General features: G+C 38.1%; 1 protein-coding gene across 5 annotated transcripts in view; it reads left to right on the top strand.

Moving 5' to 3' along the window:
- LOC140200477 (myotilin-like) overlaps positions 1-25,018 on the top strand; it is a 160,256-nt gene that overhangs the window by 85,606 nt on the left and 49,632 nt on the right. For 4 of the 5 annotated variants that reach the window (XM_072263851.1, XM_072263849.1, XM_072263852.1 and 1 more), the window contains one exon: positions 20,486-20,636. In XM_072263851.1, coding sequence (XP_072119952.1) covers positions 20,486-20,636 — 151 coding nt within the window. Of the gene's footprint in view, positions 1-19,708; positions 20,294-20,485; positions 20,637-25,018 lie in introns of those variants that run through there. The other variant, XM_072263854.1, reaches the window with a different exon arrangement.

Below are 25,018 nucleotides of genomic sequence, written 5' to 3'. Positions count from 1 at the left end.
CCTAATATTGATTGGCACCTGATTAGTTCCAAGGGTTTAGATGGGGCAGAGTTTGTTAAGTGTGTCCAGGACGGATTCCTGTCACAGTATGTGGACAGGCTAACTAGGGGAAAAGCCATACTAGATCTAGTACTAGGTAATGAACCGGGTCAGGTCACAGATCTCTCAGTGGGTGAGCATCTGGGGGACAGTGACCACCGCTCGCTGGCCTTCAGCATTAACATGGAAAAGGATAGAATCAGAGAGGACAGGAAACTTTTTAATTGGGGAAGGGTAAATTATGAGGCTATAAGGCTAGAACTTGCAGGTGTGAATTGAGATGATGTTTTTGCAGGGAAACGTACTATGGACATGTGGTCGATGTTTAGAGATCTCTTGCAGAATGTTAGGGATAAATTTGTCCCGGTGAGGAAGATAAAGAATGGTAGGGTGAAGGAATCATGGGTGACAAGAGAGGTGGAAAATCTAGTCAGGTGGAAGAAGGCAGCATACACGAGGTTTAGGAAGCAAGGATCAGATGGGTCTATTGAGGAATATAGGGAAGCAAGAAAGGAGCTTAAGAAGGGGCTGAGAAGAGCAAGAAGGGGGCATGAGAAGGCCTTGGCGAGTAGGGTAAAGGAAAACCCTATTATGTGAAGAACAAAAGGATGACAGGAGTGAAGGTAGGACCGATTAGAGATAAAGTTGGGAAGATGTGCTTGGAGGCTGTGGAAGTGAGCGAGGTCCTCAATGAATACATCTCTTCAGTATTCACCAATGAGAGGGAACTTGATGATGGTGAGGACAATATGAGTAGGTAGATGTTCTGGAGCATGTTGATATTAAGGGAGAGGAGGTGTTGGAGTTGTTAAAATACATTAGGACGGATAAGTCCCCGGGGCCTGATGGAATATTCCCCAGGCTGCTCCACGAGGTGAGGGAAGAGATTGCTGAGCCTCTGGCTGGGATCTTTATGTCCTCGTTGTCCACGGGAATGGTACCGGAGGATTGGAGATAGGCGAATGTTGTCCCCTTGTTCAAAAAAGGTAGTAGGGATAGTCCGGGTATTTATAGACCAGTAAGCCTTACGTCTGTGGTGGGAAAGCTGTTGGAAAAGATTCTTAGAGATAGGATCTATGGGCATTTAGAGAATCATGGTCTGATCAGGGACAGTCAGCATGGCTTTGTGAAGGGCAGATCGTGTCTAACAAGCCTGATAGGGTTCTTTGAGGAGGTAATCAGGCATATAGATGAGGGTAGTGCAGTGGATGTGATCTATATGGATTTTAGTAAGGCATTTGACAAGGTTCCACACAGTAGGCTTATTCAGAAAGTCAGAAGGCATGGGATCCAGGGAAGTTTAGCCAGGTGGATTCAGAATTGGCTTGCCTGCAGAAGGCAGAGGGTTGTGGTGGAGGGAGTACATTCAGATTGGAGGATTGTGACTAGTGGTGTCCCACAAGGATCTGATCTGGGACCTCTACTTTTCGTGATTTTATTAACGACCTGAATGTGGGGGTAGAAGGGTGGGTTGGCAAGTTTGCAGATGACACAAAAGTTGGTGGTGTTGTAGATAGTGTAGAGGATTGTCAAAGATCGCAGAGAGACATTGATAGGATGCAGAAGTGGGCTGAGAAGTGGCAGATGGAGTTCAACCTGGAGAAGTGTGAGGTGGTACACTTTGGAAGGACAAACTCCAAGGCAGAGTACCAAGTAAATTGCAGGATACTTGGTAGTGTGGAGGAGCAGAGGGATCTGGGGGTACATGTCCACAGATCCCTGAAAGTTGCCTCATAGGTGTATAGGGTAGTTAAGAAAGCTTATGGGGTGTTAGCTTTCCTAAGTCGAGGGATAGAGTTTAAGAGTCGTGACGTAATGATGCAGCTCTATAAAACTCTGGTTAGGCCACACTTGGAGTACTGTGTCCAGTTCTGGTCACCTCACTATAGGAAGGATGTGGAAGCATTGGAAAGAGTACAGAGGAGATTTACCAGGATGCTGCCTGGTTTAGAGAGTATGCATTATGATCAGAGATTAAGAGAGCTAAGGCTTTACTCTTTGGAGAGAAGGAGGATGAGAGGAGACATGATAGAGGTGTACAAGATAATAAGAGGAATAGATAGGGTGGATAGCCAGCACCTCTTCCCCAGGGCACCACTGCTCAATACAAGAGGACATGGCTTTAAGGTTAAGGGGTGGGAAGTTCAAGGGGGATATTAGAGGAAGGTTTTTTACTCAGAGAGTGATTCGTGCGTGGAATCCCTCAGTGGTGGAGGCAGGTACACTAGTGAAGTTTAAGAGACTATTAGACAGGTATATGAAGGAATTTAAGTTGGGAGCTTATATGGGAGGCAGGGTTTGAGGGTCGGCACAACATTGTGGGCTGAAGGGCCTGTACTGTGCTGTACTATTCTATGTTCTATGTTAACTCCCACATCCAGCAAGAAGACCATACCATTAACCCTGGATCTATTTTCACCACTCTAGCACTATTTTATACTCTTCTATATGAGTGAATTGTACCTCATTGTGCATAGTCTGTTGAGTACTTCACATTTTGTTATGTTGTTCTGTACATTTGCAGGCATTTTGGCAAATCTTGCTTTGTTTTAAAGTGGGAGTCTCATGCATGTGTGGGATGAATACATTTTCTTACCATTCCAGTGGCTGCACAAATTTTCAGTTATGCACTGGCTCAGCTATATATTTTTCTGGTAAAAAGATTATTATGTCCAAATGCATCAGGTTTCTAAGCAGATGCTGACTCAATGGTCATCTGGAAAGATGAATAACTGAAATCCTCCAGCAAACTGAATAGATACAAGCAAAAATAGTACAGTCATTGTAAAACAGTACCTCTGTTTGGTCTTCTCTGCTGCAGCATTAGTCAATCTGGGTGTTGCTATTGACTACATAACACAAATGCATGAACAGTGGCATCAATGCAGTACTAAAGCTCAAGAAAAAAACATTTACTCTGGCTACCAATTAGGTGCAACACAATTTTCTTTTTTCAGTCTGTTTTTAGCCACAATTGTCATTCCATCCTCCAGTAAATTCTTCGCCATGGCACCTAAATTCTCCAGGAGTTTTATCTACTCCAAAGCTCCAGACCTTTTCACTTTTACATGACAAAACATTTTAACTATATTCCATTTGTACAACATTAGTATTTAGCAGAAGGGTTACAAGCAGATTTTTATAATTGTACATATTTGAAGAAACTGAGGTCTAGGTCCCCTTTGCCAGGTGTGAAGTGCATGAAATGGTAACTGTTTAGAGGTTAAAACCAGCACCTGCACTTATCGTTCTGAGAATTTTTTAGGCAGCTTTAATAACTGAAAGGAGGTATAAAAATGAAAGTTGTTGTTGAGCCATTGATTTTTGGTCCATCTGGTGGAGATAATTATATTACAACTAAGTTATGATCTTTATTTAAATCAAAGCAATCTGAATAGTATGCATTAGCATTTATTGTAATTTACAGCTGTACTTTTAACTTATTAATACAACTGCCTCTTTGAACGAGGATCTGTCTGTTGTGTAACAATATCATGTTTGCTTTTGGATATTACCTTACCTAAAATTTATCAGCTTTTATGTTCAGCTTAACATTCAAAAGTGGGGCACAGAAACTGATGTCTCAAAACAGGTGCACTGGAACCATTCACTGTGGCTGAACGTTGGTATTAGAAACATCCCTACATATAGGTCTGGGAACTTTTATTGTTAAGTGACCCTAATGCTCCAACTGTACAGACACAGTGTTGACCTCAGTTACAAATAATTGGTGGTGGGCTGCAGAATTCTTCCAGTGTTCATTCTGAAATCTCGTTATCAGAAAATCCGGACCTATAGACTTAAAAGAACTTCCTGGGTGACATCTTGCTGGAATTTTTGATCATTTAACCCCTGAGCGATTATACTGATCACGTGTTATTCAATCACAACACAACTAATATTAAAATTGGACGTGTAATATTTGGCAATCATTTATGGTTTATCTAGATGGTTGTCTCAGGATCAATGAGTTTGGAGTTAAATATTTCAGTCACTTGGGTTTATAGAGCACAAAGATAAATTATAACATGAAAACACATCTGGATAATCCATGTACTGCACTCTTTTGGCTTAGTTGTGATTTTTTTTTCCTCTAAGAGATCACCTTCCACTTTTCCAAAATACTATAAATTTTATGGATCTCATGTACACCTCTCATATTCCTCATATCTCTTTCAGATTTGCCTCTGATAATAGACTAAATATAACAAGGTCCCCAGTGATGGGCTAGTTCAGAAGATCAACAGGATCCATGGTTTCTAAATTGAATCCAAAATTAGTTTGGCCATAAAAGACAGAGGCTAGTGTTAGAGGGGTATTTATCTGAAGCATAATCAAGGTAATACTGTTGTTTTGCAATATGATCAAAACAGGATATACTAAGAGAAAACAATAATAGTTGAAGATTATGGTGCTAGTTTTCACCATGTCAGCCAGCATCAGAGGAGAGGGGAACTGAGTAAGTACTTCAGATGAATGATCTAAATGATAAAGTTAAGTCAGGAGGAAGTTAAATGGGAATAACAGAAGGCTATTTGAAACTGTTGAACCGAATAAGTCAAATCGTGTTGGGGCCAGCCATGCCTTGCATTCACGATCAGAGTACTTTTAAGCTTCCTGTTGGACCTGCAGCCAGTATGTGAGAAAGAGTGGGCTCAAGTGATGCCCAGATAGTTTGTTGTGAGAAGGTAGAGTCCATTCTGACTGGACATCTTTGAACAGTGAGTTCTACTAGGATCGATGCCAGGATCTCTGTTATTTGTTATATACAATACATTAATGATTTGAACGACTGTGCATATTTGAACATGACATGAAAATTGTTGGAGCTGTGGCCCGTGAGGAAGGCTGACAAAGTATACAACAGGACATGCGTCAGTTGTAATGTTGAGCAGAGAAATGGCAAATGGAGTTTATTGTACACATTTGTGAGTTGTTGCATTTTGGGATGTCAAATGCAAAAGAATATAGTAAGTGGTGGGCCCCTTTGGAAAATCGATGTAAACAGGAACCTTGGGACACAAGACTGAAAGTGGCAACACAAATGTGAAGGATAGTAAAGAAGACACGTGGCATGCATGCCTTTACTGGTCAGGATGTTGAGTACCAACATAAGGAAGTTGTGTTTCAGCATATAAAACTTTGCTTAAGCCAAAGTGAACAGTCAGGTTGCCACAATATATATGGATGCTTTGGAAAGGATGCAGAGCAGGTTCACCGGGACGTTACCCCTATTGGAGCGTATTAGCTACAAGGAGAGCTAAAAGTGCTCAGAGATTTTTCTAAAACCAAAACCACAACTATTGAAAAAAGAGAAGAATATCACAAGTTGGAAACACCAAGTGTTTGTAAAACCTGGGTTGCACACAGCATTTTTCTCAATTCTCAATGCCTACTCACAGTAAACACATGACTTTTCTGAAAAAAATTAAGTCCACAATGAATTAAAGATTAGAACATGATTAGAATAGAATAGCATGCCTTAGGGCCAACACTTCATCATCATATCCATCAGGTTAAATATTTAATCAAATTTCCTTGCAAATGAAATAATCATATGGAAATGAAAATGCAGTACAAGTGCACTGGTGAAAGAATATTTCATTTTCACATTGCTAATTCTATTCCAATGACAATAGAATTAACAATCTTCATATTTCCTTTGCAACATTGAAAATAAAATCAAACAGTTAATTCGAAAAAGTGCCCATGAAACTCCTATGGCCTGCCTCCAGCAGAATCAAACAGTCAAGGCAAAGAACTTAGAAACATTTAGAATATTGCACAGTTAGCAGAACAGAACACAAACAGAAACAGAACCAGGTTATTACCACTGGCATGTGACGTGAAATTTGTTAACTTAGCAGCAGTAGTTCAATCTAGCAGAGAGAAAAAAATAATAATAATAAATAAAACATAATAATAAATAAACAAGAAAATCAATTACGTATGTTGAATAGATTATTTAAAAATGTGCAAAAACAGAAATACTGTATATTAAAAAAAGTGAGGTAGTGCCAGAGCTTCAATGTCCATTTAGGAATCAGATGGCAGACGGGAAGAAGCTGTTCCTGAATCACCAACTAACTAATGTGCAGAAATATTGTTGGGGCATTGGAAATGTTCATTTGCATAACAATTACCATGAAGAACCACAATCTAGTCTCACCACTACCTGTTCACATTACCTATATTGGTTTCTTTTAGAACCGTAGGCACCTTAAGCACTCAAGTAAATTTCATCATTTAAAGAGATAACTCACCACATAGACATGTTTGTTTCATGTCCCTTAATACCTTTTGGTCATCATCATAGCTTGTCACATCTGATAGCCAGCCACTCTAGTGTTGTTTGGTTGATGTTGAGCAGGTCAGTGTCAACTAAATCAGGTGAGAGTGGACAGTTGCGCAGAACGTGTTCAATATTCTGCACCCTTTCGCCATACTCACAGGATTCACTGGTCTTTAAACCCCACTTCACCATATTGTCTCCCGTCCTACAAACTTACGCTCTCATTCTGTTGAGAGTGCACCACTTCCGTCTCTCAAGCAGTGCCCCATCTGACAATATCTCTGTGGGGTCTTGCACTGTATTGTTTGGTGGGGTTCTGGCTTCTGTTTGTTGCCAGAGGTTAATCCTGTATGTCTGGGGGGATGTTCCGTGCGGTAGTTCCTCCACTGTAGCAAAGCTTTTCCTCGATTTTAGGCGGTTGGAAACTGGCACATGAAGATGTAGTGGGTGCCGTAGATCCGAGTTCTGTTTACCTTTTTCACTTTTTGTTGTAGTGTGTCTTCGGATCTCTGTGGGAGAAATGCCTGCAAGTCTGTAAATGATGTTAGTGGGTGTGGCGCGCAATGTGCCCGTGATTATTCGGCAGGCTTCGTTAAGCAACGGGTCTATTTTCTTCACATGGGCTGATCTGCCCCACACAGGTGCACAGTATTCTGCAGGTGCATAGCAGAGTGCTAGGGCAGTTGATCTAAGTGTGTGAGCATTAGCCCCCCATTTCGTGCCTGCTAATTTTTTCAAGAGAGAATTGCGAGAGCTAACTTTCCCTCGGAGTTTAAGTCAGATTACGAGGACACAGTCCTCGTTTATTGTCACTTAGAAATTCACGCATTAAAAATGATACAATGTTCCTCCAGAAAGATATCACAGAAACACAAGACAAACCAGACTAAAACTGACAAAACCACATAATTATAACATATAGTTACAACAGTGCAAAGCAATACCATAATTTGATAAAGAGCAGACCATGGGCATGGTAAAAAAAAAAGTCTCAGGTCCCGATAGCCCCATCATCTCACGTAGACGGTGGAAGGGAGAAACTCTCCCTGCCATGAACCTCCAAGCGCCACAAACTTGCCGATGCATTGGAAGCACCCGACCACAGAAGACTCTGAGTCTGTCCAAAAACTTTGAGCCTCCAACCAGCCCTCCAACACCAAGCACCAAGCACTAAGCACTATCCTCTGCCGAGCGCTTCAACCTCGCCCCGGCCGCCAAGCAACAAGCAAAGCTGAGGACTCAGGGCCTTTCCCTTCTGGAGATTCTGGATCACACAGTAGCAGCGGCAGCGAAGCAGGAATTTCAGAAGTTTCACCAGATGTTCCTCCATGCTCTCATGTCTGTCTCCATCAAATCAGGATTGTGCATGGCACCCTACTTGACAGATAACAGATATCATTCACCAGAGTGGCCGCTGTGAGCTGTGTCGCATCGCCATCTTCTCCTCCCACAGTTTTTGGGTGTGGGTGGCAAATGAGAGCGTCCTATCCAGTGTCACACCCAGGTAAATTCGAGTCGGATGGTGTTCGAGCTCCTTCCCACACCAGAAGATCTTGAGTTTCCGAGCTGCTTCTCCATTCCTCAGGTGGGATGCACACACTTGAGTTTTTGATGGATTTGGGTTCAGAGACTATTTTTCATAATACTGCTTCATTGCTTCAAGGACTGCTGTAAGTCGCACTTCAACTTCTTGGAAGGAGTTAACTTGTGCTGTTATGCATAGGTCATAAACCTGCGTGTGTTAGGAAAGGTTGGTTGGTCGTTTGTGTAAACATAAAATAGTAGAGGTAACAGGACTGATCCCTGCGGTAGTCCGTTCTTTTGTGGGTGCCACCTACTCTTAATTTCATTAATTTCTACATAAAATCTGCAATTTTCTAGGAGGCTTCTTATTACTTTGGCTGTGATTTAGTTCCTTAACATTTTAGATAATTTCAGTAGAAGGCCTCTGTAATTCACAGTGCCGTATGCTGCTGTTAAGTCAATGAATACTGCCCCTGTAATTTGTCTCATTTCAAAACCATCCTCAATATACTGGGTTAAGTTCAGGACTTGACCGCAGCAAGAGCGGCCTGGCCTGAACCTGGCTTGGTCTGGTGTTAGAAGATCTTTGACTAAGGGGGATATTCCTTTCAGTATGAGTCTCTCGTAGAGTTTATAGAGGGTGCAGAGCAAGGAAATCAGTCTGTAGTTTTTAGGAATGTTGGGGTCTTTATTGGGTTTTAGGAGAGCAACAACTTTGGCTCTTCTCCACTTTTTTGGTATTTTTAATGATCTTAGGCAACAATTAAAAAGGGCCAATGGAGTGCTTTAGGTCCAAGATATTTAAGGAATTCATTAAGAATCCCATCTATGCCAGCAGCTTTGTTGGATTTTAGCTGTGACACTTCATCCTTTAATTCTTCTAGGGTGAGAGGTGGGAAGTTGTTATTCCCGTTTGAGAGAGCTGACTCCATCTCCTGATGTCGCTTTTTCTTTTGCCTCAGTTCCTTGTTATTTGGTCGACCATTTAGTATCAGTTGGTGGGCAACCTGATTGGATGTTACAGCAGCAATTCTCTGTGGTGGTCCATTGTTTGAGTTGAGTTTCCGAACAGTTGCCCATGTCTTCTTACTGTTCTTGGTTATGTCTGTGTTTTCTATCAGTTCCTGCCACCGCTGTTGTCTCTTTTGGCTCAGTAGGGACAGAACTGACTCTCCCATTTCAGTTGTGTCTTGACCAAATGGGTCTTGGTCGCATAAGTTGACATACTCATCATAACTTTGCTTGATATCACTAGTCAATCCCTGAATATATTTGGTTCTGCAGCCTTTAGGTATGTTCTGCTGTGCTACTTTCCAGATTAGTCGGACGAATTCATCTTAATGATCAGGTTCTGGTGGTATGGTATCAATAAGTTGATCAAGGGATTCTGCGAAAGATGTCCAATTCGCTTTTCTCAGGTTAAATCTTGGTAGGTACTTTGATGGTACAGGTCTCAGAACTGGAAGGGATTCTACCTGGACTGGACGGTGCTGTGATTTGGGTATATGTTGGAGGACTGTTTGTGTGAAGAGGTTGGAGCTTGCTGAGGTAACAATGGCAAGGTCTGGGTTGTATCCTTTTCTCCACCTAGCACTTGGTAAAAATCAAGGATAAAGATCCACTTTCAAATGCTGTGTGAAATGTGAGGTTTGAAAATAGCAAAACACACAACTTCTGCAATATTGCCTGTTTTGTGTAGGTTATTTGAGTTCTTCTGGTACTCGAGCCATAGAGTCATAAAGCACACACCTCTGGCCCAGCACATCCATATCAACCACTGTATTTATCTACACTAGTACCATTTACCCACATTTGCTCCAAAGCCTTTTATGTCTTAGCAATTCAAGTGCTTGTTTAGATACATCTTAAATATTGTGTAAGCACCTGTCTCTCCTGCCTTTCACAGCTCTAAGTTCTCTCTGATTCCTGATAAATCTTACATCTCTTACCTTACATCTATGCTCTCTTGGTGTAGACATCTTCAACATGAGAAAGAGATTTATTATCTACCTCCATTATATTGTTGTACTCCTCTGTCAGGACACCTCTCAGCTATCTCTGCTCTATAGAAAACAAACACAGCCTATCTAAAACAAGAGAAAATCTGCAGATGCTGGAAATCCAAGTAACACTCACAAAATGCTGGAGGAACTCAGCAGGCCAGGCAGCATCTATGGAAAAGAGTACACTCAACGTTTCAGGCTGAGACCCTTCATCAGGACTGCAAAAAAAGATGAGGAGTCAGAGTAAGAAACTGAGGGGAGGGGAGGAAGAACCTATCTAATCTCTTCTCGTAACTGAGATACTCCAGTCCTTGTGAACAATCCTAGTTCATCTCCTCTGTACCCTCTCCAGTACTATCATATCCTTATAGTATAAATAAATAAATAAAGGCATCCATTAGTCTTGCAAGACCATGGATCTGCGCCTGGAAAGTCTTCACTCTCCAGGGCGCAGGCCTGGGCAAGGTTGTATGGAAGACCAGCAGTTGCCCATGCTACAAGTCTCCCCTCTCCACGACACCAATATTGTCCAAGGGAAGGGCATTAGGACCCATACAGCTTGACACAGAGTCGTCGCAGAGCAATGTGTGATTAAGTGCCTTGCTCAAGGACACAACACGTTCCCTTGGCTGGGGCTCGAACTCACGGCCTTCAGGTCGCTAGTCCAATGCCTTAATCACTTGGCCACATGCCCAGACTTATAGTATGACTCATCCTGATAGTATGACAAACAGAACTGCACAATTGAGGCCATAACAGTGTTTTATAAAGTTGTTTCCTTATGTTCCTGCTCTTATCTACTGCGCCATGGCTGATGAAGGTAAGCGTTCCATATGCTTTCTTCACCACCCTATCTAACTACAGTACACTGCCATATTCAGGGATCAGTGGACTTGTAGCCCTCTGATCAACACTCTCCAGTGCCCTATTATTTCTCTGTGTAGGAGCTACCATCATTTGACATTACTTCATACCTGTCAGGGTTACATTCCATCTGCCATTGCAATGCCTAGCATACCACCGATCACCAACATGCTGTAGCCCAAGACAATCTACTTTGCTGTCTACAGCAACACAAACATTCATGTCATCTGTAGTCTTACTAATCATGTCTCGCTCATTCACATTCAAGTAGTTAGTGTATCAAGGTTCCCAGCACTGGACCTTGTAACTCTTCATCTGATTATAACAAACCCATCCAGATGAGCAGAATCAGGAAATAGCAGATAGATCTAAATGGCAGCAGATGTATCTAAATTATTATGGATTATGGCCAATTATAGCCACAGATAAATATCTAACCTCAATCCAAAGTAACGATAGTGTTGGTCAATCAAACCTGTCACATACAGTAATTTTTTTTCCCAAAAATGTACCTTGTTCATAAACTTTTCTATTCTAAGAACGTAAGAGAGTAGGAGTAGGCCTTCTGACCCATCGAGCCTGCTCCGCCATTCAATAAGACCACCCACGGACTCATCTCCACCTTCCTCCCTTTTCCCCATAACCCTTAATTTGCCTACTATGCAAAAAATCTATCCAACCTTGTCCTGAATATATTTACTGAGGTAGCCTCCACTGTTTCATTGGGCAGATTTCCACAGATTCACCACTCTCTAGGAAAAGCGATTCCTCCTCATCTCCACCCTAAGTCTACTTCCCCAAATCTTGAGGCTATGTCCCCTAGTTCTAGTATCAGTGACCAGTGGAAAAAAAACTTTCCTGTCTCATCTTACAACACATGACATTCATCCGTCATCATTCACTGTTCTGAGCACGTAATTTCCATTGTTTATGATATTTAAGCTATGCTAACATCTTTGACCCCCAAACATCTGATCAGCAATACATTTGAAAGGCTGTTAAACAGGGCAGTGTTTTCTATGTCTAATTACAGGAAGACCTTTAACCGCACTTTCCCCCATAAACTCTTTGCAGTGGCTCCACAGTACTTCAGTGTGCTCCTCAGCACTTAGTCCTGTGCCTCTTGGTTTGTTATGACACCAATGACTACCCCAATCGTGACCACTCCCACCATCACCAATCCACTACAAACAGACCAGGGTCTGCTCTGCCCACCCGAGTCCTGGTGCCAGCCCTGAGAACAGACTCGGGCAAATTTCCACTGTGCACTCTGAAATGGTGAAGCAGCTATAAAAGCTTTCTTCAATAATGCAATAGTTTCAGCATTGTGCACCACTAAACTTCCTGGTAGCAGGTGCGGAATAAACTGCTCATTGGCCTGCACTGCATTCATTCTTTGATGCACTTTCAACTCTGCTTCCTTGTGAGGAGGATGCTAAGAGGTTGCAGGGTGACTTGGATAGGTTAGGTGAGGGGGCAAATTCACGGCAGATGCAATTTAATGTGGATAAATGTGAGGTTATCCACTTTGGTGGCAAAAACAGGAAAACAGATTATTACCTGAATGGTGACCAATTAGGAAAAGGGGAGGTGCAACAAGACCTGGGTGTCATTATACACCAGTCATTGAAAGTGGGCATGCAGGTACAGCAGGCGGTGAAAAAGGCGAATGGTATGCTGGCATTCATAGCAAGAGGATTCGAGTACAGGAGCAGGGAGGTACTACTGCAGTTGTACAAGGCCTTGATGAGACCACACCTGGAGTATTGTGTGCAGTTTTGGTCCCCCAATCTGAGGAAAGACATCCTTGCCATAGAGGAAGTACAAAGAAGGTTCACCAGATTGATTCCTGGGATGGCAGGACTTTCATATGATGAAAGACTGGATCGACTAGGCTTATACTCGTTGCAATTTAGAAGATTGAGGGGGGATCTTATTGAAATGTATAAAATCCTAAAGAGATTGGACAGGCTAGATTCAGGAATATTGTTCCCGATGTTGGGTAAGTCCAGAATGAGGGGTCACAGTTTGAGGATAAAGGGGAAGCCTTTTAGGACCGAGATGAGGAAAAACTTCTTCACACAGAGAATGGTGAATCTGTGGAATTCTCTGCCACAGGAAACAGTTGAGGCCAGTTCATTGGCTATATTTAAGAGGGAGTTAGATATGGTCCTTGTGGCTAAAGGGATCAGGGGATATGGAGGGAAGGCTGGTACAGGGTTCTGAGTTGGATGATCAGCCATGATCATACTGAGCGGCAGTGCAGGCTTGAAGGGCCGAATGGTCTACTCCTGCACCTATTTTCTATGTTTCTATGTTTCTCATCATTGCAAACATGCAGAATATTGTCATAGAACAAAAATGGAGAGTACAAACTCAGTTCATAATTTTGTATGGGAGCATTAAGTTCCATCAGGATACTTGGTGGTCCTGGGAGGACATACACTACAAAGAAAATAATTCAGGAGATACTTTCAGATGTGCTACAGGTGGATAGGTAGAACAGCCAGACATTGTGGGGCAAAAGGCAAACTGTTGATTGTAAGTATAACATAACCACCAACAAATCAATTCAGAATTTTTAAAATAAACTTCCCTACTCAGAAATCAGCTGGAGTATGAAACTACCAGACTGGAGTAATTCAGGTGAACTGCATGGATGCATTTAAGGAAAAACAAGTTAAATTTGTGAGGAACGAAGGAACAGAAGCACGTATCAATGGTGTGCGGTAAAGCAAGAAGAATGTAAATGAAGTATGGAAGGTCGAGGCTTATGTAAACTCTTATGGAAATGGCTTGTTGTAGCTATTTCTCTGCTGTACACTGTGTGGAATTATAGATCTTCAGGTGATTAGAGAGGAACTGAATAAATGAAAAGATTAAGTGGAAGGGTAGGAGAATACAAAGGGATAAGAGGATGAGGGGGTATTTTCTATTCCATGCCAGTAAACAATGCAATGCATGAAGATATACAAGTAATTACATTTTACTTAAAAGAACATTTTAATTCAACCTATTTCAAGTTTAATTATAGTTGGCAACTTTGGGGCCAAGGTGCAAAACACATTACCAACAGCACGTACTGCACATAGCACAATTAGCACATATGGTTATAATTTCAGAAAAAACAGTCACAAAGAAAAAAATTGTTATTTAAACTAAAGGAGTAGGGTATTTAACTACATTATCAATTGTATTATAATACAGCTTCCTTTCAATTAACACCAATGTTTAGGTCATACTATTTTTGCTTAGCTACATCATTAAGTTGAAATCTATCAATGATTAGCATGCTGTTCATATTAAAGGTCAGTAAATGACAGGAGCAATCCAGTCTGACTTGAGTAGAACTGTTATAATTGTCATTATTTCTAAAAGCAGACCGCAGGAAAGGTTTGAGAAGTAGCAGAAACACTTCTTTGGAAAAGAAAAGATCCAGTGGAATGTCCTGAGAATGAACAGCAACATAACAATGAGTGAAGCAACTGAAGTGAGAAGAAGTGGTAGGAGCTGTCACAAAGGAGCTAGTGAATAGATTGATTGAGCCACCATTTGCTCCAAGAATTCAATGGGCAGCCTAAAAAAAGGCTTCACATTTCAAAATAAGAGTATTACTATTTGCTGTATTGAAGGCACTGGACGTCATTGCATACTTTAAAAACCTGCATGTATTTCCATTCCTATAATTGGAGAAGTCATTATAAAAGAAATCCAAGAAAAATGCAGTAGCATAAGATCACCTCTGCAATAAATCTAAATGGCAATTCTGCGAAAGTTAGGACATTCTACTCTACATTTATATTGCACCATTAACTCACATTTGAAAAAGGACTGTGATAATGGGTATTATTAGATCCCCGCACACAGTTACTGAGGCCCACTCCTGCTCTGCACATTTTAAATATTTTAAGAATGCTAGTGAATGCTCCCACTTTCAAAACAAAACACTTTTTTAAGAACTCTGCCCAGCAGAATTTTAAACTTTGTTAACTGGCCGTAACACCCCAATCTAGGGAGGTGATATTCTATCATGGTCTGACCTTGACAGACAACAAAAAAGAAACTAACTTACAATACTTCACAAGTGATAATAAAATTGACATGCTTAAGAATATATTGGCTGGACTGTACAGTTGTTAGAATTACCAGCAAGTATACATTCAAAAAAAGATATACAATTCACATGGGATTTGTAAACAACTTCCATCAATAATAATTTGATGAACTACCATAACAAGCAGTTATACAAATCTACCAACAATAAATGTGGCAAAGAAGTAACTAAAATGTGATTCTGATACAGTTAAATTGTACTAGATGCTGACATCAACATTGTGATTTAGTGTAAAATTAATGGACCTGTGCAATTCACCGTATTTTAAAATAATTCTTATAAAATGTAGAATAAATATAAATTTAAGCCACATATGGAAGAAATTGGAGAAATATAATTATGACAGAAAACTATTCGGAGAAATCTCTAAAGCGATTTACAAAAGTGGGCCTCCATATAGTGTTGTTAAGTTCAGCTAGGCTGCGTGGAATAGATATGTAGCTTTCAGAGGAAAAGTCAGAAATATGTCTAGTCTGAGCTATTTTCATCACTTACACATCTGCTAAATGCAACAGCTGGGAAGTTCAACAGCCTAAAGAGAAGCTGTTGGGGCAGGAAAATGTAATGGGGTGTAATGCCAAAAATGTTTTCTATATAAATGACAGGATCCTCCATTGATACAGTTAAAGTTAAAGAAAGTGAACTGAACACACCAATATATATATTGCATTGTGAGTCATCAAGTACGTCCTTGTATGTAGACTGATTAGTCCAGGGACTCTTACTTTGATGAGAGAGTAAGTGATATCGCACTGCAATGACAAATCAGTCATTCACCAAACGTCATCTCCTCCCTGCCTGTGCAATATACCAGCACTAACTTTCAAAGTTTAACTTCTTAGTTAATAGCGGTACTGAAAGGGCTCACATAGTGCATGTATCACCTACCTTACACAGGAAACTCAAATTAAGGTAAGCTTAACCAACTGATTTTTATTTGGTGAGATCACTAGTGCAAAATCAAATCCTATTAAGACATTTTTATATTTAAATACTTAATTTAATCTTAGAAAATATAAGTGTAACTGCTTATACAATGATTTAAAAAGTAATTTTTAGAAATCAATGATAGCTTTCATTGCTGTATCTAGATATGGTTCCTATTAAATGGCTTTCTATTTACATTTTATAAATTATAGCATTGTCAGGTTCAACAAAATTTAACTTCATTAATGGTTCTTAAAGCAGATTTTCATTTTCCATAGACAAAATTTTTTGGCATTTGCCGCAGGCTTCTATTTAATTTTTTCCATTCAGATGTCAACTGGAAGCTTAAAAAAAGAAATCAAGTGAAAAAATAGTTCTTCATTTTACAGATTTAAGAAGTTCATTTGGAGGTTGCAATCTTAGTAAAAATATACTTGCATTATTGGTAGCATTATATTGTAAAATTTAAATAGCAATTCAGATATTATTGCTGGATCATAATACTTATTCCATATCAAAGCAAGATGTAAAATGTTCCCTTAATTGAAAATATAACAATTAACAACATGCCAGACATATTCAAGAAATCGAAATTCAATTATGTGCCTTCCACATGAATGTTTGAGGGTTATAGAGAGAATGATTATTAAATCGCTCCAGAAAATACTTATACTTTTATTGTTAAAAATATACTACCGTTTCCTATTGCAAGTAATCATTAAGAAGGGAGATTCGCACCCCCTGCAGATAACTGAAGCTTAATAAGCCATGAGATCATTAGTCCTGTACTGGTACCTTGCCAGCAAAAGGTGGTACTTTGGAACAGATGATGTAATGGAAGTGACAGGAACTTCTATTAACATTCTTCCAAACTTCTATTCCCAGAAAAGGATTGAGTTGAACAAAAATATATCCTTAGGTACTTCACTAATCCCAGAACAGAAAGATCATATCACAGAACAAATAAGATAAGAACCAGTAGGTTCAATTTTATTTTATATCGCTAGGTGGAAATGAAAATAAAATGCCCTTGGTTAAAAAAAAACTCTGCTTTCCTATCCACCCCCATTATATTAAAACTTAGTATTTTGGATCATGTATGGAGAGATCTGAGTACCTTGAAAGTAAGGTGCTGAAGTCATCCAGCCTGATATAATTATATTTCAAAATAAGTGAATTGTGGGCTGCGTCTCAGTTGTCAGCTAAAGCACTATGAGCAAGTCTGGTGTTCTTCTACCTAGGTTCCTCAGTAACCTCTAATTGTAAACCTTCAGAACACACCCACCTTTGACAGGAGAATCGAGCTTGATGGGGGCCACTTTCCTTTGGTGCTTAGCCACAGTTTGCAGCATTCAATATTTTTTTCCCTTCTGCCTTTCCAGCCAACTCTGGGCAGGAGTCAACAAGAAAAGTTAAAATGAAATCCAGCTGTTAAAGGTCCAGAAGTTAAGTTGAGCATGAAAAATATTTAATTACTATTATGACTTAATATTGGGGCTAAAAGCTTAGTTTCATTTCATTCAGTAAGGCAAAATATTTTCAGTAATGTTTTACAGATAGCTTAGTGCATGAAAAGTTGATGGCAATCCAACCACCTTTGGTTTAATGAATCTGCAGTAAATACATGCATGGTAAATCGCCATGGTAAATACTATATATTCTTTCTTAGCTAAGGAGACTTAAAGTATACATAACATTTCAGGTGCAATTTAATGTGGCTCTATACAATAGACTTCCTTACTCCAGTATTCAAATCCACTTGGAATAAAAGCTGACGTATCTTTTATCCCCTTTACTATTTGACTCACCTGAAATTTGGCTATGAACAAGTTTAATAGCAGCTTAACACAATGTTTTTAAATGCTGCAATGCATTACTTAAATTTTGCAATTGAAAATGTAATGCATAACAACAGGAATCATTTTCATATCTTAAAATCTAAAGGCCCTTATATGTATGGAAGCTAATTAAAGGGGCTAATGCAAAACGATTTTGTAAAAAGCCACATTTGAGCAAGAATTGTTGCCCATTGAAACCAATATAAAGGTGGTGCACTGTGGATAGGAAGGATAGAGGGAAACAGCTAAAAGTCTGTGCACCTGAAAAGAATGGGAATACAGAGTCAGAAAATCAGACTCAATTATGAAATTATTTATGGACTTCAGTTTAACACCATTAAGACAGCTTGTCTCATCATTAAAAAAATTATGTCGCCTCAAGCTTGCTCTGCTATTCTGTAAGAATGACTGATCTGATCATAGCCTCGGCTCAACTCTTCTGCCCGTACCCCATCAGTCTTACTCTCCCCATATAACAAAATCTGCCCATTTCGTCTTGAATATTTATCTTTATATTCTTCGGGGAAGAGAATTTCAAAGGCTTTTGACTCACAGAAGATATCTCAACATTTCTGCTTTACGTGGAAATCCTTATTTCTGCAGGTATGCCCTCTATGTTCAGATTCCCCCATTAGAGGAAATGAGACCAAACAAGTCTTTAGAACTCTTCTATGTTTCCATAATCATTTGTTTCTTTTACAAACTCCAAGTGTAAAGACTTAATATGGCTAATCTTTCCTCAATACATTTACATCTTTCTCTCAACTAATTTCAATGTTTTCTAAAGTAGGGAAAACAAAAATGATATTTTAGTATGGTCTTCCCAACTCCCTTTATTTCACCACCCTCTTTGCAATGATATCCAACAATCTGCGTGCCTCCCTACAGCTTCCGATTATTTATTTCACTTTTTCTGAATCTTGTCATTGATGTGAGTTGAGAAGTCAGATACATTTTCAGAAGTTGCCAGTGTAGCAGTGGTCAGCAATTTAGAACAGTTTCTCACTGAGCGGTCATGACAGACCCAGAAACATAACGTGACTATTCAAAAGATCCTTAAAGCTTTCCCTAGCTCCCCTCCCCAAAATAGAGAAACCGTTTCCAAGAGGATTATAAAACGCAAACAACAGGAAATCTGCAGATGCTGGAAATTCAAGCAACACACACCAAAGTTGTCGGTGAACGTTGCTCACATCAAATGCTGCCTGGCCTGCTGCGTTCACCAGCAACTTTGATGTGTGTTCCAAGAGGATTAGACAGATTAGGTCAGTCATAATACTAAGTGACAGATAAGATCTTGCAAAAACAATTTTAAAAACCTCCCCAAAAATTATGAAAAATCCATAAATACTGCAGATAGTAATTTGTTTTATTATTGTCACATGTAGTGAAGTACAGTGAAAAACATGTCTTAGATACCACCCACACAGATCATTTCATTTCGATAATGCATTGAGTAGTCAGCGGGTCGGTTACCTTCTCTAACGAGGGTAATAGAGTTAACATTTCAAATTGATGATTTTTTAACTGTACAACTTCCTGAAGAATGAATGTCTTGTCCAAAGATGGGACAGTACCTGTCAGAGCAAACTAGACCTTCACTCCTAGGGCTTTCCCATCTCTTTCTGGGAATTGATGAACTGATTAAATGAAGACTTTTTTTTCATACCACAAGAGAGGAAGTTTCCCTCCAGAAATGATAATGTAGGTATTTGTGTCCCTCTGCACAATGTTTACAACTGAGGATGAAAATCATTCTGGGCATCTTTGAATATATTTTAAAGAGGGGACCTTGGAAAAACCAGATGAAAGCACAGAATAAACCCTCACAGTTCCATTGCAACGACAATACCCAGGAGTGGAATTGATATATTAGTTGTGCTGCAAACGTGAAAATTAGCATATTTATTGAAAACCTAATTGTGCATAACATATCTTTTGCAAAGTATTCCTGTATTTATCTGCTTTAGAATCAGCATTTTAAATAAGTTTCTTTAAAAATTATTTTCCTTCTTCTGCCCAGTCAGCCAGTGCAACAGAATATCAAGCATCATTCTCCATCCAATTTGCAAGACTTTCACCCTCAGCTAAAGGGCATCTAACAAAAGCAGAATATCGCCTTTTTTGGAGGAAACCTACTAGTTTCTGTCCAACAAACACCTCAGCCTAAGCTGGAAACAAACCAACAAGTAACTGCTATGAGTGTGGCCAAGCTTTCTTCAGAACCTGTGCATCGATCAAGTTTCAACTATGAGCGGCCAAGTGATTTCATTCAATTACAGACTAAGTACCAACCAAAGTTTCTATCTCAGACACCTGAAGTTACTGGAAGTCCATTACCTCAGCATCTCCCTGTAACGCAAACAAAGTCTCAAAGTGTTTATCAATTTTCTAATTCCTTCCAGCAATCACAGAGCCAAAACAGCCTGCAATTGTCTGCATTATCGCCTACATTAAGCTCTCCCATTTCTACTGCATCTTCTTCATTAAGCTCTAATAGGGAGTTAACTCCAGCAGTTCCACAACCAACTTTTCGATCTTCCTTTTGTTCTCAATCACCTCCTTACACTTCCTCTAAACAAAAATCCTCTCCTTTTGCTCAGTCCCCTGCTGCCTTTCTGAGCTCAGTGCTTCCATCCCAGTTTGCTCCTGTTCCAAAATCTGAAATGCAGCTGTCCAGCGAAGATACTAAGTAAGTATGAAATGCGCCAAAATCATCAATCTGGTAAGATTTATATTTCCTGTTCAAAGATTTCAATAACAGCACGTTTTTGCAATGTATATTCCTATGAAAAGTGTATGGTAGTATTTAAACACTCAGTTATTGACCTCAGAAATAAACATCCACTTAACTCTTAGTCATTGCCACTGTAATTTTAATTAGTTATAGATACCCCAGTGATCCTGGAAAGAAAATCATCAAGTCGCCAAGGCCCACCAGTGATGAACAGATACAAGGCTCTAAAACTGCTGTTATTCAAGACTTGGAAAGAAAATTGCGCTGTAAAAATGGGCTTCTGCATGATGGACATCAGGTATACAAATATACAGAGAACCGTTAAGGTTGAGTGCTCTCTTAATTAGCATTATTAAACTACTTTTATAGGAAGGGTATTAGCAACATTAAAGGTTCTCATTTGGCTTTAAATTTTTAAGATTAACATTGGTGAATAACAGTATATAAATATCTTCTATTCCAACATTATCAAAGATCAGGAATCTAACGCAATTTGATATGCTGGAAGAGAAAACTCATGCATTAGAATCCTGAGAGCTGACGTTACTATTTCATCCTCCAGTAGTTTTGAGAGATAATGTTAATTAACAATTTGCATCTATTCAGTTTTGTTTATTTTAATTTTTCTATGAATTGAAAGAATATTTTCAATCTATTTTGCCAGCTTCACAGTTATAATTATCAGGTGTATAACTTCCCCATCTTTAAACTTAGCACTTCACTAATAAATGACCTGGAGCAAATCTCAACTGTGTTTTGGAAGTTCAGGTGTAGCCAGAGATTTAATAGCTAAGTTAGATATCCAATGAGCCAAAAGGCATAGAAAACTTACAACAGAAAATTGCATGGTTTCCAAACTATTCATCTTGTCTGGTTCGAAAAAAGTGCTGGGCCCTTTAGTTTAAATTTACTTGATGTTAATATCATCTACAATGATATTAATTAAACTCCCTCAGAGTGGAGGGTACAATAACTATTCAAAGTTGCTCCTCCATAGACTTCCTTCAGCAAATGAGCCAAAAGATTGTGTGCAATGACACATATGTAACAACCATTTCAAAGATTACAGTGACATAATATCCATGGAAAATGTTGTTTTCAATGTCTATAAATCACTGCAGTTCTGTGTATTTCTTACTTGACAGTCTTGATATTTAAATAGGACACAATGTTCATAACTACAAATATTTGAAGAGCCAATTATTTAACTCAAATTATTTTGTTGTATTTTCTAAACTTAATGAATTGTACATTTACAGAAATGTGTCTTCTCTTAGTTCCCATCATTTTGTCTGCAATATTCATTAAAATTCTCACACTTTCCCTTTGGTTTCACACACAGACAGCCATGCTGATATTTAAGGGGACCTATTCTCTCCCTAGCCACCCTTTTACTCTTTTCATTTTCATTTTTAAATCTTTTTATTAATTATTATTGAAAATTGACAAAAACATTAAAATAATCAAGTCAATATATCAATATGTATAATAAGAGTCAAACTATTAACCAACCTAAACAGTATATCAATAATAATAATTTTTAAAAAACAAAATATTAAAGCTATTTTTTTGGTAAAAAGAAAGAAGGAAAAAAGAACTCCTACTAACTAAAACAAAAAAAAAACCCAGCTAACAAAAATAAACGAGAAAAAAAATGAGAAAAATAAAACCATTTGGAGCACAAACCTGGAGCTATACGCCATACAAGCTTCTATTTATAAAAGACATCAATCTGCCAACCAAATCCATTTACCCAAGAATCAGAAGGGAACCATCTTAGTTAACTGAAGTCAAATGATAGTAGCAGGCAAAAGAGCCCCACCTTTTCTCAAAGTCAAATCCGGGATCAAAAGTTCGACTTAAGATTTTTTCCAAACTAAGACATAGCATCACCTGAGAGAACCATTGTATCAAAGAGGGAGCAGAAGCATCTTTCCATTTTGATAAAATAGCCCTTCTAGCCAATAATGTAACAAATGCAATTACATGTTGGTCTGATATAGAAATACCATGAATATATTGAGGAATTATACCAAACAAAACTGTCAATTTATTTGGTTGTAAATTAATTTTTAAAGCTTTAGAAATTGTAGAAAAAATAGATTTCCAAAACTGTTTCAATACAGAACACGACCAAAACATATATGTCTATGTAGCTATCTCAGTTTTACATCTATCACACTGACTATTAACATTAGGAAATATTTTAGACAGTCTCTCCTTTGTCAAATAATAACGATGTACAATTTTAAATTGAATTAAAGAATGACTGGCGCAAATCGAAGAAGAGTTAACCAACTTCAAAATTCGCAACTAATCCTCTCTTATCAAGGTCATGTTAAGCTCTCTTTCCCAGTCTTGCTTAATCTTAAATAGAGGATAATTATCCTGTTGTAATAGTAAATTATAAATTTTCCCAATAAAACCTTTCACTAAAGGGTTCATTTTTAAAACAGTGTCTAACAGGTCAGAATCTTGTATACATGGAAAATTACTTTAATATTCTTGTAAAAAATGTCTGACCTGAAGATTTGCAAAAAGTGTGAACATGAAAGAGAGTATTTAGTTACTAATTTCTCAAAGGACATCAATCAGCCTTCTTGAAACAAATCGATAAAGGAATAAATTCCTTTATTCCTCCAAAGAGAAAAGGTAGGATCACTAAGTGAAGGTTTAAATAAATAGTTTCGATAAATTAAACTAAGAAGGTTAATTTTTTTAAGATTAAAAAACTTACGAAACTGGTACCAAATTCGTAATGACTGCTTAATCATAGGATTTATATTTAAAATAGAAATTTTGGCTAGTTGTACAGGTAAAGAAGCTTTTACTAATGAACTTAAGTAAAATTGTTTCACAGCTTTCAATTCCAAATCAACCCATGGTGGTCATTCATTTTTATCGGTTCAATATAACCAAAAACACGTATAGCGTATATCAACTGCCCAATAATACATTCTTAAATTAGGCAAAGCAAGACCTCCATCCTTTTTTAATTTTTGTAAATGACATTTTCCAATTCTTGGTCTTTTATTATTCTAAACAAAAGATGAAATAATAGAATCAACCTGATCAAAAAACTTCTTAGTTAAAAAAAAGGAATATTTTGAAATACATATAAAAATTTTGGTAAGATCACCATTTTAACTGCATGAATTTGACCAACTAACGAAACTGTAAGAGGATTCCATCTAGAAAATAATTGCTTCATGAAGTCCACTAAGGGAACTAAATTAGCTCTATAAAGGTCTCCATAATTTTTAGTGATGATAATACCTAAATATTTAAACAAATCCGTAACTTTAAAAGGAATATTATCATATATAAAAGCAGAATCATTTAAAGGAAATAATTCACTTTTATGCAGGTTTAATTTATATCCTGAAAACTTTCCAAATTCATTTAATAATTTCAATAAACTAGGAATAGATTCTTCAGGATTCGAAACATAAACTAAGAGATCATCAGCATAAAAGGAAATCTTTTGAATAGTTCCATTTATGGAAATTCCTTGAATATCGTTAGCTTCACAAAGTGCAATAGCCAAAAGTTCCAGCACCAAATTAAATAACAAAAGACGTAACGGACATCCTTGTCTCGTACCTCGTGAAAGTCGAAAGAAGGGGGATCTACAGTTATTAGTAATCACGGTGGCAATAGGGCTTTTATATATCATTCTAATCCACTTATTAAAATTAGTACCAAAGCTAAATTTCTCTAAAACATTAAATAAGTATTTCCATTCAACTCTATCAAACGCCTTTTCAGCATCAAGAGAAACAACACATTGGGGAGTTTTCGAGGGGGATGAGTATATAACATTTAACAGTCTCCGAGTGTTAGAAAAAGAATAACGGCCTTTTATAAAACCTGTTTGGTCCTGAGAAATAATTTTAGCTAGTATATTCTCCAACCGATTAGCCATTTTTTTGAAAAAATTTTGGCATCTACATTTAATAATGAGATAGGTCTATATGAAGCACAATCCATAGGGTCTTTATCTTTCTTAAGAATTAAACAATTAGAAGTTTCATAAAATGTAGAAGGTAACTCTCTTAACAAAAAAGAATCTTTAAGCATTTCCAACATATAAGGAGTAAGCAAATTTTCAAATTTTTTATAAAATCCTACAGAAAAACCATCTAGTCCAGGAGCTTTACCAGTTTGCATTGAAAAAATAGCTTTCTGAATTTCTCTTTCAGTAAAAGGAGTATCAAGAATTTGTTGATCTTCAACAGATATTCTAGGAAAATCAATCTTTTGTAAAAAGGCATTCATTTTAGAAGGATCAGCTGAAAACTGAGATTTATAGAGTTCACTGTAATAGTCTTGAAAAATTTTATTAATATCTTCATAGTTACAAGCTAAACTACCATCTCCCTTATGAATTTTAAAAATTTGTCTTTTAGCTCTAACTGCTTTTAGTTGGGATGCTAGTAGCTTATTACTTTTAACTCCAAACACATAAAATTGACTTTCTAATTTAAGCAAATTTCTTTCAATTGGATAAGTTAATAATAAATTATATTGTGATTGAAGTTCAACCCTTTGTTTAAATAAATCAATATTAGGAGAAACTGCATAAGTGTCATCCAAGTCTTTAATTTGTTTTGAAATCCTATCTCACTCTATTTTTGTCTGTTTCTTAAGTTGAGCCAAATAGGAGATTATCTGGCCTTG

The sequence above is a fragment of the Mobula birostris genome, chromosome 7, assembly GCF_030028105.1.
Source record: "Mobula birostris isolate sMobBir1 chromosome 7, sMobBir1.hap1, whole genome shotgun sequence".
NCBI classification, from domain to species: Eukaryota; Metazoa; Chordata; class Chondrichthyes; order Myliobatiformes; family Myliobatidae; genus Mobula; species Mobula birostris.
The sequence above is the reverse complement of the archived record's forward strand: the minus strand, read 5'-3'. Positions and strand labels throughout refer to the sequence as shown.